Raw genomic sequence first — 14,229 nt, 5'->3', positions numbered from 1 at the left:
AAGAATGTACTACATAGAAACAGGCCAATCACTTGGAGCTGGTGTTTATACTCCACAAGTCCTTACTCCCACTCTCCCTCATGTAAAGGTCTAGTTTCCTCTTGTATGCACTTATTAAGTCAAGTTAAGGTTTAGGAAACAATACATTTCAATAGTTTTTCCTCCTATCAATACCCCAAAGCACTTGCAACAGGAGGAGGGGAAAGATGACTGATGAACAAAATGAGGGCGTTCCCAAAATACACAACTCATGCTTCTCACGAATAAAAGTCTGACTGAATACGAGTAAAAAAAAACAAGGATTTTTTTCAGCAAATAAAAAGATTTATTTAGTCTTTCATTTTTACTTTTGGCTGGACTCAGACTTGGATGTTGAGGCTCTCAGTGAAGAAAGACGGCGTCTCTTTGCAATTTGCTCTTGGCGTTTCTCCTTAGCCTCCTGCAGAAACAGAAACACACACAGTCAGACTTCTAAAGATTCACACGACATGCCCAACTACCAAGCACTGAGGTCTTCAGTCCCATGTGCAGGAAGCCAGCAGTCAATACCAAACATGGAAGGTCTTTGTACCATGTTATAAATGGTATCAGACTGTATTAATCAAGTAATTCTTGACCTGCGCTTGTGAACTTCTAAAACCTACCAACCCACCATTTACCTCCATCTGCATGTTGTGTTATATGTTTTTCTGCAGACTACTAACTAGAATTCACAACAGTTCACAAAGAAACCTTCACAACTCAGTAAAACATTCCATGTTACATGGAGAAAATAAGCAATACAGCAACTATTTTTACCAAACATCAAACCAGACAAGAAATTACTGTATCAGTTTCCAGCATTACTTGTCTGCACACATTTCCCTGGATGACTAACATTTATGGCACAAACTAGATATTGAGCTCTTGGTGCTGTGTAACTTGCTGGTTAAACTGTAGGGGAGGGACGGCATGTAGCCGCATACACAGTATTCATTTCATTTGTGGTTTTCAACACTGGCTAATTTTATTTTAAGAAGCAGCATTAACAACAGAAGTTTACATCACTGCCTCCAGAGACAGCAAGAAAAAATTAGCCAAGTATCAGCTAAACAGAAATACATCACTGAGTTTACAACACTCCCATCAAAGCCAGAAGCAGTGCTGTATAGAAATAGCAGAACATTTCCAAATCTTATGCACCAAATTCAAGGTTCAGGTGTCTGCTGTATGACATCAGGCGGAAAATTAATTTTCCTAAATATGACTAAGAAAAAGGAACTTCAGCGTTGTATGAGAGAAAGCGAGGGCAATTTCTAAAATACACACCTTCATTCTCTTGGCCAGAAGCTTGGCATAGTCTGCTGCAGCCTCCTTATTCTTTTGAGTACGTTGCCTCTTCAGGGCAATTCGCCTACGTTTGTGCTGCAGGACACGAGGAGTTACCAGACGCTGGATTTTAGGAGCCTTGGTTCTAGGCTTCTTACCTAGAAGCAGAACAATGCGTGAAAACGGATCGCAAGACAGCACCCCCAACATACATCATGTCAAAGCAGGATACCAACTGAAGTGTAAAACCTTGCAATTAGCTTGCTTTTTTTAAAAAAGTCTCCATTCTCTTCAATTCCTAATCTCAGATGTTACTATAGGGGAAAAATTAGACAAAGTAACAAGATACAATACAGGCCAGAGCTGCTAAATCACACACAAACACACCTTTCTGAGCTCCAGTTGGCAAATGCTCCCCAGAGAAAACAAGATTGCACGAACATATACAAACACCTGATCACACACCCATTACTACAAGAAGAATCAAAAACACCAGTTAAATTTGGGTCCCTGATATATATTTCAACCCAAATGTTTCGGCCACAGAATAGTCAATCCACCCTATATCCTGTGAAGTGGTTGGAGATGTCTCAACATGACAAGGTGCTATATTAAATGCTACATTATTACAAATTCATCAGGAAAGCGTTAAACTGTGAAACATCATAAATCAACTCCACTCACCTTCCTTGGTCACAGGTCTCCTCACAACATACTGACGGACATCGTCCTCTTTGGAGAGGTTGAACAGTTTGCGGATTTTGCTAGCCCTCTTAGGACCAAGACGGCGAGGCATGGTGTTGTCAGTCAGACCAGGAATATCCTTCTCACCTATTCAAAAGGGAGATTCTTTAAATAGCTGTTCACAAGTCAGACTTTTACCCAGTCAGTGCACTGCATGCAAAGGATTCACCTCACAAGCAGCAGTTTTGACAGAGAATCTTATTATTTTAAAAAACTTTCAACACTAATATGTAAGCCAGTATAACAGCTTTTTTTTAACAAAACGCAAAACAAAAAAAAAACTAGTTGCACAATGAGGTACTGTAGAGACTGATGACAGTTTTTCTGAAGTGGCACAGCACAGATCTTAACATTCAGGATTTTCGGATCTCAGCAGGATCTCTGGAGAATGTGCTGCAATGGCACACAAAGTCACCTTGCCCTATAATAATATATGCATTTGATATAGGGCCTCACAAAGTATAGTGTAAAGTGAATTGACTATTTATGGGCGAAACGCAGCAGACAATTGCGCACAGTTATTATTTTTTTTCCTGAGGGATTATTATACCCGGAAAAGCGATCCACCAATCAACTAACAACCGGGTTCCTACTTACTGCTAGGTAAACAGGCGTGTGGGAGTAAGGAACTTGCCTAACATTTCGCCCTGCTGGGAATAGAACCCAGGTCTCTTGCTTGCGAGTGCTAAAATCACTGAGCTACAGGACTCCTTCTCACACAACTCCCAAGAAACCAGCACTATTGGTTTGCTAGCAAAAGGTTTTCATAGCTATCAATACTTACTGATTCTGTTACTACACTAGTTGGGACTGGAATTAAAATAGAAACCCTGGAAGTCCAGAACATTTTGTTTTGTAGAAATTAAAACAGGATTTCTCTAACTGTGTGGAGTCCTGTAGCTCAGTGGTTAGAGCACTCGCTTTGCAAGTGAGAGACCTGAGTTCAATTCCAGGCAGAGGGCGAAACCTTGGGCAAGTTTCCTTACTCCACACAGAGCCTAATAATAATCCCTCCAAAAAAACAAAAAAAATAATAAAATTGGTCATTTTCAACCTACAACCGTTTGTGGGACATTGCTGTGCGCAATTGGCTGCCGCATTCGCCCACAAATATACAGTCAATTTACTTTACAGTGTGTTCTGTGAAGCGCTTTGGGACGTCCTCCCGACGTAAAAAGTGCTATATCAAATGGAAGGATTATTATTATTATTATAACTATTCCTAAGCAGTGGTCTCCAACCTTTTTAGGAGGATCTACTTTTGGATTTCCATATGTTTAAAGATCTACACAATTAAAAATGTTAGCAAGAAGGTTTATACTTCGAAGTTCTGTTACCATACTACACCTAACTACATATATATATATCAAATGCAAGGATTATTATTATATACTTGTAAAAACCATTCTTCTACTTACTAAGTCTCAGTGTGATGGCCTACATCTCCCACGATGCCCTGCATTTGGTCTGCAACTCCCAAAATGTCCTGAGCAGAGACATGGCTCAGCTGTGTACACGCGCACTCCCATAATGGTTTGCAATTGGCTTACATCTCCCAGGATGCGCTGAGCAATGGCTATGAGCGCATGCGCCAGTCTCTCAATGTTATTGCGTGAAATATAAACTAGCAAATGGCACAACCTGTTTGGGGGTTAAAACTGGACAGTGCTGCACAACCCAGGGCTTTTGGGAGATATGAGTAAGTAAAACTTATCGACTTTCAAAGGCTCAGTAATTGACTGGTCACTGAGTTGGAGACCCCGGATATAGAGGATAGATATCCCCGAAAAACAAAATTACAATGCTATATTCCAGGGAGGGGGATCCAGATACTTAAGTATTTTAAACAATCAAATACTTAAGAAAACAGCACTCAAGAAAGTCTGCGGGACACTGCTATGTGCAATTGGCTGCCTTGTAATGCCCACAACATAGTCAATTCACTTTACAGTACATCCTGTGAAGCGCTTTGAGACGTCTCGACTATGTGATAAGACGCTACATCAAATGTAAGTATGATTATGTTCCAGCAGCAACCGACATGTGCCATTTTAATTCCAACTGTCCTTATCAGTTTGTTATCCCACATTTAAACCTCTTCACTCAGAGGGGAGTGAATTTATGGAATTCTCTACCCGAGAAGGCTGTAGATTGCCTTTTGTAGATTGTAGGTCATTCAAAACTCTGCAGCTCGTGTACTGTCCCGCACCAGGCTTCGCGACCACATCACTCCCACCCTCGCTCGCCTCCACTGGCTCCCCATCCCCCAGAGGATCGAATTCAAGATCCTCATCCTCACCTACAAGGCCATTCACGGCCTTGCTCCCTCCTACCTCTCCGACCTACTATCCCCCTACCTACCTGCCCGTACCCTCGTTTCCCCCGCCCCAACCGCCCTACCATCGGTGGCCGGGCCTTCAGCCTCTCAGCCCCGAGGCTCTGGAACTCTATCCCCCAGTGCCTTCGCCGCTTCCTCCCTTTCCTCCTTCAAGGCCGGTCTCAAGACCTTTCCCTTTGACCGAGCCTTCAGCTCCCCTCTCGACTCTCTACCCCCTCCTCGCTCCCTCCCTTCCCTCCCCTCACCCTGACCATTTCCCCCCTCCTCGCTCCCTCCCTTCCCTCCCCTCACCCTGACCATTTCCCCCCTGCTCGGGTCCTGACCCAACTGTACAGCGCCTTGGGACGGCCTCCCGACGTGAAAGGCGCTCTATAAATGCAATGTTGTTGTTGATGCTCAATCCTTGAACATATTCAAGACTGAAATTGATAGGTTTCTAAAGGTTAAGAGGGATTAAGGGATATGGGAATAAAATGGGCAGATGGAGTTAGGTTAGAAGATCAGCCATGCTCTTATTGAATGATGCGGCAGGCTCAAGGGGCCAAGTGGCTTACTCCTGCTCCTAATTCCTATGTTCCTAAAATGTTCTCTGCTAAGATTTGAAATGATAAATTGCAAAGAAAGGACAGAAGAAAACAAGAATGATCCTTTGTGTTGAAAGAGCTAAAAGGAACAATTAAATAAGACATGACTCGTCAGTTCTAGTAAACACAAATGTGCTTAAATGGTTGTGATTTAAGACATTTGCGGGGGGGGGGGGGGGGATTTCACCCAAAGGTTCAGAAATATTAGGGTAGTACTTTTTTAAAAAAAGTAGAACTCAAGTTGGTAAATACTAACAAACTGAACAATAAATCAGTTACTTTCTGCACCATATGTGCATTTCAGAACCTACAACACATGAATATTCTGACAGGGTGCAAGCTTCCTTACACCTGAAACTTAAATGTATTCAATTTCCAATGGTTTTATCTATTTCAGTCATACAGTCTCAAACAAAGAAACAGCACTCTCACATATTCTCTGTGGATTCACTATTGACACAACATATTTTGTAAATCGGGACAAAATAGTTTTACTTTTATTATGCTGCGGTCAGTTCAGTGCTGACATGTCCGACCTGCGCTGATGCCATGCAGGCAGCCTGTGTGCTGGCAATTGTACACCTGCAAACAAACCTGACAAGACAGCCGAAATCATGTCACTAAGCCTCAGCACCCCTAGATCCATAGACATTGGCTGGAAGGAGTACATGCAAATATCAAGAGGGCACAAGGTTTAAGTATCAAAGCTACTTGGGCAAGGTATTAGGAGGAACACTACCCCAGGAGATGGAAAGACAAGCTTCCTAGAAGAGAATTACTGTATGATCTTAAATGACTAGATAGCGGAGTTGGGGAGGGGGGGTGGTCAACGCAACATATGATGAATAGCATACACAAAAGATCAGTTAGAAAGTCTCCTGAAAGATGGCACAAAACATTTTACTAAACAGAAATGCACTACTTTTAGTAGTGTTTACACACACTCACTCTAGCACGATACGTGCAATAAATTCAACACTCATGAATTCTCTCTTAATACAAAGGAGCATTCTTGTTTGCTCTCTTCTGGGCTACTTCTGTGGTCCAGACAGTCCTTCAACTTAAGATTTAACCAGGAGCGCACCTTCCACTCACCTTTCTTAACGATAACCAAGTTCAAAACGCTGAGGTTAGCATCGACAATGCACCCACGAACCGACTTGCGTTTGCGCTCTCCAGTCCTCCTGGGGCGGTAGCAGGAGTGACCCTTACTGAGCAACAAACGGACACGACCATTGGTGAGGATACCCTGTTTCATGGGGAAGCCCTGCTTGTCATTGCCACCACTGATGCGGACAACGTAGCCCTGAAAAAAGATTCAGTATTTGTAAACTAAACTGAAATGTTTTACTGCCATGACATTACATCTACTTCAGATTTTTGTACCACTCAGGAATTAAGATGAGACAGAATTACACGAACAGTGTTTGCCCATTTTGGTAAAATCAATGAATGACTAGTAGTCCAAATTGCTATATTCACAAATAAAATTAAACTTGCTAACATACAGCCTACATGAGGCCTACAAATTGCCAGCCCGAGTCTGGAAACGGCCAGAATAAAACACAGCATTGGAAATTAGCAGTTCAAATCCAATTTGAGAATCTCAGAGCCCAATATGTCTTCGCACTCACAACATCTAAATATGTGTATCCCCCATCGTAACTGTATTTCCCATTAGTTCAATTAACATCAACTAAGAAGATTGCTAGTCTAAGAACTAATAAATGCCAGGCGAGAGTAAATAGCATCGCCTGAACACCCAAAAACAATTTGCACTTATGAAATATTTTCACACAGGGAGAATATTTCAAACTGCTTCACAAAGATTTAGATCCAAAATGGTGGATATAAAGGACATGAAGGAGGCACTGCAGAGGGAGTGGCCAGGAGTCATTTGAGGGCAAAGATGATCTAAAGATTTGAACTGTTGGGAGGATAGGCAGCCAATATTCGGGAAGGATGAGAGTGATTGGGTTATGGAGAGCATGTGGGCTGCAGATACACATTAGGAATTTCGGAGGTAAGCGTGCTGCCAGGCTCCAAGGCGACTTGCTTGGCAACAGAATATTGAAATTGAGTCAATTCTCCATGAGTCTCAGTAATCTGGATTCTAGCCAAGAGGATTGCAGTGCTCCATGGCCATGCTGACAACCGAGCAGCCAAGCTGGCTCATTGTCAGGAGTTGGAGGGGCAGACTTGGGGTGTTTATTCCATTCCAAACATTACAGGTAAGGGATTCTTCACACTCAGCAACTGTTAACCCTGTAAGCCAAAGTCCTATCAGGTAAAACGGTCCTAGCTGGACAAGCAGCGGGAGAAGCTTGAGTGTTTTCAATGGCAAGCTACGTGGCTTTACCTGGTTAAACTCCAGGAGTGCCTAAAAGTACACTCTGAGGTCCCAAGCTTTGGCTCATGGCAATCTGCACGCAATACTCTCTGGAATTAGGCATGCAACAGCAACAACTTGGGATTTATATAGCGCCCTCCACGCCGGACGGAGTCTCAGAGTGCATTACAGTAACGGATCCCGAGACCGAACCAGAGGGAGGAGGAAGGTGACCAAAGACATGGTCGAAAAGAAAGGTCTTCAGCAGAGACCTGAAAATGGGAAGGGAGGGAGCGAGACAAGTGGAGTGAGGAAGGCAGTTCCAGAGCCTCGGGGCATAGTGGCTGAAGGCACAGCCTTCATATGCAATATGAATATGCAAGGTGCATATTCCATTCGAAGCACAGGAATTTCCACGTACAGGTGGCAGATCTGGAGTGATCTATCCTATTTGGATACTATTAAGCATGTGTTGGGTTTCGACACCCAGCTGACAAAAAAGCAAACTTTGCACACTCGCAAAGCACAATAAGACTAAATCATGAGTGGAAAAGCACCCAACTAATGGTGTTAGTGGATACAACCAACAAATACTGGTCTATGAGAACTGAACATTTGGATTTTATACCTTCCATTCATCTCCAAGAGTGTCAGCAGCGACCTCGGTGGCCATCCGCTTCTCATAGAAAGTTCGCAGTTTTCGCTCATCATCGACTTCAATGAGCTTCTGGCAGCCAGTTGCTGGGAAAGATATGTTGAGCTATGAAAGTGGAAAAATAATCAGCATGTTATTTTGGAAAACTTGAATGAGCAATTTTTAATCCTTTTATAGTATTTTACTATATTAATGTACAGTATTTAATCCTTGTATTTTAATCATTGTTAGTAAGAAATAACTAACAAACATTTGTCAATTTTACTGAAGCTTCAGGGATGCAAATCATACTCCATCAAGGAAGACAATCGTTGCTTCTCTTCCGTCACACCACAGCATAACAAAATCTGAAAATAAAGATGTGAGCCCCTTAAGCTTGCAATGCAATGTTTCCTCCTAGGATAGAAATATGTCCCACAGGAGGTGGGTGGTCTTCATATCAAGGTGCTGAAGGTGCATTGTAGAATTTCTCCTCCTGAGGAACCTGTGGCATTGTTAAGAGCTCTCAGACAACTCTGGACTACACGTTACTGCCCACGAATAGAACATTACATATAAACTTCATAAGCAAACAGCGTATTCAGCCCAACTAGTTTTCGTGCCAGATCCTCCACTCGAGTGTCCTCCTATCCCAAGCCTCCCTTCCCGAAATCTCTATGACTGTCTCTCTCGTGTTTACTCTCAAGTTTCTCCTCGAATACACTGATGTTGAAGCACTTCGAGACGTCTCAACAACTTGATAAGGTGCTATATGAAATGGAAAGGTTATTATAAGTATTATTACACGTTTGTTTCAACCATAGATTGGGGAAGCAAGTACTACGCTCTCGGCACCTAATCATGTCCAGGGGGGAGAGCTGGCACCGCAGAGCAAGTATTTTGATCCACCTCAAGGTAGCCACATTGTAGTGATTCTCACCCCCTTCCTGGGGGTTAGGAATATGCTCCACCAAACAGCCAACCCCCGCGTGAGGAGGGTGTTCCTCACCCTCCGGGAAAAAAACGCTGCACTTGTGGGGCTCCGCATATTTATTTCCATGCGCGTGTCCATCAACTGGTGGCCCCCACACACACACCCACCACCACCGCCGCCACCTCTTCCCACCACAAACACTGGCCCGAGACTGGAGGTGGAGGACCTGGAGCAGGCGCCGGGCAGAGCGAGAGCGACCCTCTCCCCGTCTCTCCCTCTCCCTCTCTCTGCTCCACCGGCCGGGTGTGGGGGAGGTGACCGGGGGCGGCCGCTCGAGGGGATGAGGGGGCCGGGGGTGAGGAGCCCGGGGGGGGGCAGGACCTGACCCCGCTCCCTGCCGCCTCAGCCTCCCCGCGGGGCGGACACCCGGGCGCAGGGCCGGGAGTCGGGAGCATCGACGCGTCTCCTCTCGGGTCGGAGGCCCCGGGGCTCGGCTCAGGCGCCGCCATGTTGACTGCCGTTACCCCTCCCGGTGCCGCGGCCGCACCATCCACCGCCATCCGCGCCGCCCGCGCCTCCCCCCACCCGCTCCCGCCTGAGGGGCCCCTCGGGGTGCAGCGCGGGGCCCCCGGCGAGGCCATATCGCCAGCCTGTGTCGGTCGGCGGCTCAGGATGATCGCCATCGCTCACCTTCATCCTCCGACACCAGCCGCGCCGCGCCGCCCGCCCGGAAAAAGAGGCCGCACTTCCGCTCCGTCCAGTCAGATACCCTCCCCAGCTCTCGCGAGACCCAGAGCCCCGGGACGTGCGCGTGCGCACGGCGGACTGCCACCGGAAGCGGAAGCGCAGCCATCTTGGCAAAGGCGAGCGGGCCTCACGCTCGCCGCGGCGCACGTTGGCCGAATTTTTCGTCAAACGCGTTCAACGCAAAACGTGTTTTTCCTTCTCCGCCTCTGAAGACCTTTTCTTAACAGTTTCGAAAACACTGACCGCTCTGCTGCTGCCCCGTGTGCCGCCAACGCGCCATATTGGGCTACTTTTGGGGGCCGCTGTTTGGTGGATTTTGGGGGCGACAGAGGTTATTTTTGAGGTCTGGCGAACCAGTCCCCGGTCACCCCCTCCCCTCAGCCCCCGGTCACCCCCTCCCCTCAGCCCCCCGGTCACCCCCTCCCCTCAGCCCCCGGTCACCCCCTCCCCTCAGCCCCCGGTCACCCCCTCCCCTCAGCCCCGGTCACCCCTCCCCTCAGCCCCGGTCACCCCCTCCCCTCAGCCCCCGGTCACCCCCTCCCCTCAGCCCCCGGTCACCCCCTCCCCTCAGCCCCCGGTCACCCCCTCCCCCCCCCCCCCCCCCCCTCACCCCCTCAGCCCCGTCACCCCCCCTCAGCCCCCGGTCACCCCCTCCCCTCAGCCCCCGGTCACCCCTCCCCTCAGCCCCCGGTCACCCCCTCCCCTCAGCCCCCGGTCACCCCCCCCCCCCGGTCACCCCCTCCCCTCAGCCCCCGGTCACCCCCTCCCCTCAGCCCCCGGTCACCACCTCCCCTCAGCCCCCGGTCACCCCCTCCCCTCAGCCCCCGGTCACCCCCTCCCCTCAGCCCCCGGTCACCCCCTCCCCTCAGCCCCCGGTCACCCCCTCCCCTCAGCCCCCGGTCACCCCCTCCCTCAGCCCCCGGTCACCCCCTCCCCTCAGCCCCCGGTCACCCCCTCCCCTCAGCCCCCGGTCACCCCCTCCCCTCCGCCCCGGTCACCCCCTCCCCTCAGCCCCCGGTCACCCCCTCCCCTCAGCCCCCGGTCACCCCCTCCCTCAGCCCCCGGTCACCCCTCCCCTCAGCCCCCGGTCACCACCTCCCCTCAGCCCCTCGTCTGACAGCGCCGCGAGTTGACCGTGTGGTGATGGTCACAGTGCCTTGAAAGTGATGCTGAGGATCTTGAACTCAATTCTCTTGGGATAGGAAGCCGGTGTTGCCGGCAAGGAGTGGGGTGACAGACTCCCACAGCCTTATTTTCATTAAAGTTCAAGTCCATAGGGGCCAATGGGTGTGTTTTGCCTCTCCCTTTCTTTCTTCCCTCCACCTTGGATGGCGATGGGTTATATGATTTTGAAAATCTTAACATTATTATTTCCAAGACATACATTTTCAACAAAGGTCACTTTACATCAATTGTGGCTTTCCTCAGTGATTCCTGAGATAAGGAAAGCATTGAAATGTATGATGAGAAATTAAAGTAGCTGGAGATGAGAGCTGTAAAATAAGGCGCAGGCAGTTGTCCTTTCCTGTGCAAGTTATTACGTTCTACGTTCTCATTGACAAATTTTCAGTCTGCATCATCCAACTGAATACTATTTCAAGATTGAAAATTTGCACAAACCAACGATCAAATATCATGCGCTATACTGTTTATACCACATATCCCTTTGTTCTTTGGTTTAAAAATGCCTTTTGTTTTGTAATGTTCTGCTTCTTTCAAATAGCATTGATAGATTTTTAAAAACTAAAGGGATTAAAGGATATAGGGATAGGGTGGTTAAATGGAATTAGGTTAGTAGATCAGCCATGATCTTATTGAATGGCGGAGCAGGTTTGAGGGGCCGAATGGCCTACTCCTGCTCCTATTTTGTAGGATAATGCTTGAAATTGTTCTGCTCTGATATCAACCCCTCAGTGGTTTGCAAAGGAGTTATAACCTTGTGTTGCCAGCTTTTCGCTGTAAACTGAAAATACAATAAAAACACTGAAATAAATTTGCAGGACTTTGGATCACAGAACTACCGTCCATGGAGTTATGGGCAAGATGGAATGGGAGCTCAAGTGGGCAGGGAAATAATGGGCAGGGGGTCAGAGGAGCAGTTGAAGAGATAGGTTTTTACATGTGCTTTGAAAGCAAAGAGGAAGAGAACAACAACAACTTGGATTTATATAGCGCCCTCCATGCCGGACAGCGTCTCGGAGCGCTTTACAGTTTAGGATCTTGGGACCGAGCCAGGCGGAGGGAAGGAAGGTGACCAAAGGCGCGGTCGAAAAGAAAGGTCTTCAGTAGAGACCTGAAAATGGGAAGGGAGGGAGCGAGACGAAGGGAGTGAGGAAGGTAGCTCCAGAGCCTTGGTGCGTAGGGGCTAAAGGCACGGCCGCCAAGGGTGGAGCAGAGGACTCGGGGGACAAGGAGGAGGCCAGACCCGGAGGAAAGAAGGCAACGGGTACTGTGCTGAGGAGAGAGGAGGTCAGAGAGGTGGGGGGGTGAGAGGAGTGCAGGGACTTGAATACGACGGTGAGGATCTTGAAATCGATCCTCTCTGGGATAGGGAGAGAACAAGGTGGAAGGTTTCAGGGGCAAATCCACAGTCATTAAAAAATCGCATGCCAATGATGAGTTGGGTCAGGCGGGGTGACATGAAGAAGGCCAGAGTTGGCAATGGAGTAGGTGCGCATAGTAGGACTGATGAAGATTGCAGAGATAGGTTCCGGGTATGGCTAAGGAGGCATTTGAAGGTAAGAAAGAGGATCTTACAAAGTCAATCTAATGGAGGAAAGGAAACCAGTGGAGCCAGGCAAGAATGGATGGGCTCACAGAGCCGAATGTGGAGAACAATCCAGCCTAAAGAGTTCTGGATAATCTGGAGCTAGTATAGCATGAAGCTGGATAGGTTGATAGGTTTCAGCGCCTTGGGACGTCCTCCTGACGTGAAAGGCGCTTTATAAATGGAATCTTGTTGTTGTTGTTGATGTGCAAGAGGTCAAGTCTGGAGGGATGGATGAGATTATGCATTCGTGATTGAGATGCGTGATGTGGAAATGGAGGAAAGCAGCCTTGGTCTGAGCCAAAATAAAAAACAGAAGTGAGGGTCAGATAACATCTGCAAATCAATATGGGTTTCCTTGGGCTCTCAACCCGAGAGGTTGATATTGTCACTGTTTAAATGAGGAGGTGTTGACTCTTGAGCATAATAATAGCCTTGGTTTTGTTGACGTTGATTTGTTGACATGCTGTCCATCAGAATAACAATGGTCCTAGAGTGAATAATGGAGACAGTACAAACCATGTACAAACGGAAGTGGACCCCAAATCTGCAGATGATAAGGTTAAGTGGGAAGCATTACTACAAGGAAACTGAATGGACAAAGGATAAAACCCTGCAGAACACCACATGTTACTATTTGGGAGTAGAAGGAGAAGCTGGTAGAAGAGATAGGTTGAATAGACTGAGGAAGGTTAAAAGTGGAAACAGGAAAGTATAGAAGTATAGAGATACATATATCAAGGATACTGCGACTCAGAGTCATGTCAAAAGCTGCCACTGGGTGGCAATGTGTGTTATTGCAATGATAATTTCTCATAATCACTGCAAGATGATGGAACAATTATCTGCAGGTTATTACCTGGAAATGTCAATGGGTGTTGCCGCCCTGAACTGCACATGACTACCTGGCCTGATCCACCACGAGTGAAGCAAGCAACATCTAGACAGCACTTAAGATATTCTGTTGACAAGCCCCAGAGCCTTATCTTGACTGCTGGTGATCCATCTGCAACATTGCTGTCTGTCAAATTTAACCCTTCGTAAGCAATGAATGACTCCCTTCAGAAACCTTTCTTTTACAAACTGTTTTCCTTCTGTCCCTCCAATACCTAGACAGAAACTGAGTCAGTGGAGGTGGGGGAGGATGGTAAAGGGGAGAAGGATTGTAGTGGGGAAAAAGAGGCAAACCCAATCTGATGGAGATTCCAGTACCTGATTTTTCCTTGCGCTGTTCGTGGACCTTCTGTTGGTTATGTGTTCCCCTTTAATAGTACAGCTGAAAACATCAAACCCTGATTCCCACCCCTGAGGGTTGCAGAAAGCAAATGGATACAGGTCTTGTGAGAATAATATCTAAATTTGCAGTTGTTCCTTCATTTGGAGGCATTGCTATCAGACAAAGAGTTCAGAAAGCTAGAGGCAGATACTAGCAGGTTAGCAAGTGCGCAGATTTGCAGAAAAAGGAATTCAATGCAGAAAAAGGAATTCAATGTGAAGCGGTGCACCGAAAACTCAAGTGGTGGGAGAAAGATAAAGAGGAATTTTATCCGCGTTAGTACAATTCTTAATGGAGTGGAGTAGCGGAGGGCTCTGGGAATAGAAATACATAGTTCATTAAAAGTGGGATTGCATGAGGAAAAGGAACAATACAAGGAACAATAGGATTCTGAGTATTAGATACAGAGCCATTGAATATGAAAATAAGAAAGCAATGTTGAATCTGTGTAAGTCATTGGTTAGACCACAGCAGGACTATTTATTGTGTGCAGTTTTGGATGCCTCAGAGAAAAAATATTCAAGAAAGGGAAAAGGGTGCAGCATAGAATGATACCAAAGAAGAAAGG

At 46.9% G+C, this 14,229-nt stretch overlaps 1 protein-coding gene across 1 annotated transcript; it reads right to left on the bottom strand.

Moving 5' to 3' along the window:
* Positions 1-311: 311 nt before the first annotated feature.
* Positions 312-9,610, bottom strand: rps6 (ribosomal protein S6). Its single transcript, NM_001292122.1, is given in 6 exon segments — positions 312-439; positions 1,309-1,466; positions 1,993-2,139; positions 6,070-6,280; positions 7,932-8,063; positions 9,562-9,610. Coding segments are annotated over 6 exon segments (750 nt in total). The 5' UTR covers positions 9,568-9,610; the 3' UTR covers positions 312-343.
* Between the last annotated feature and the right edge of the window lie 4,619 nt (positions 9,611-14,229).

This window comes from Callorhinchus milii, unplaced genomic scaffold, assembly GCF_018977255.1.
Source record: "Callorhinchus milii isolate IMCB2004 unplaced genomic scaffold, IMCB_Cmil_1.0 Scaffold32, whole genome shotgun sequence".
Taxonomy (NCBI): domain Eukaryota; kingdom Metazoa; phylum Chordata; class Chondrichthyes; order Chimaeriformes; family Callorhinchidae; genus Callorhinchus; species Callorhinchus milii.
Note: the sequence above shows the minus strand (reverse complement) of the source record. Positions and strands in the feature narration are given on the sequence as shown.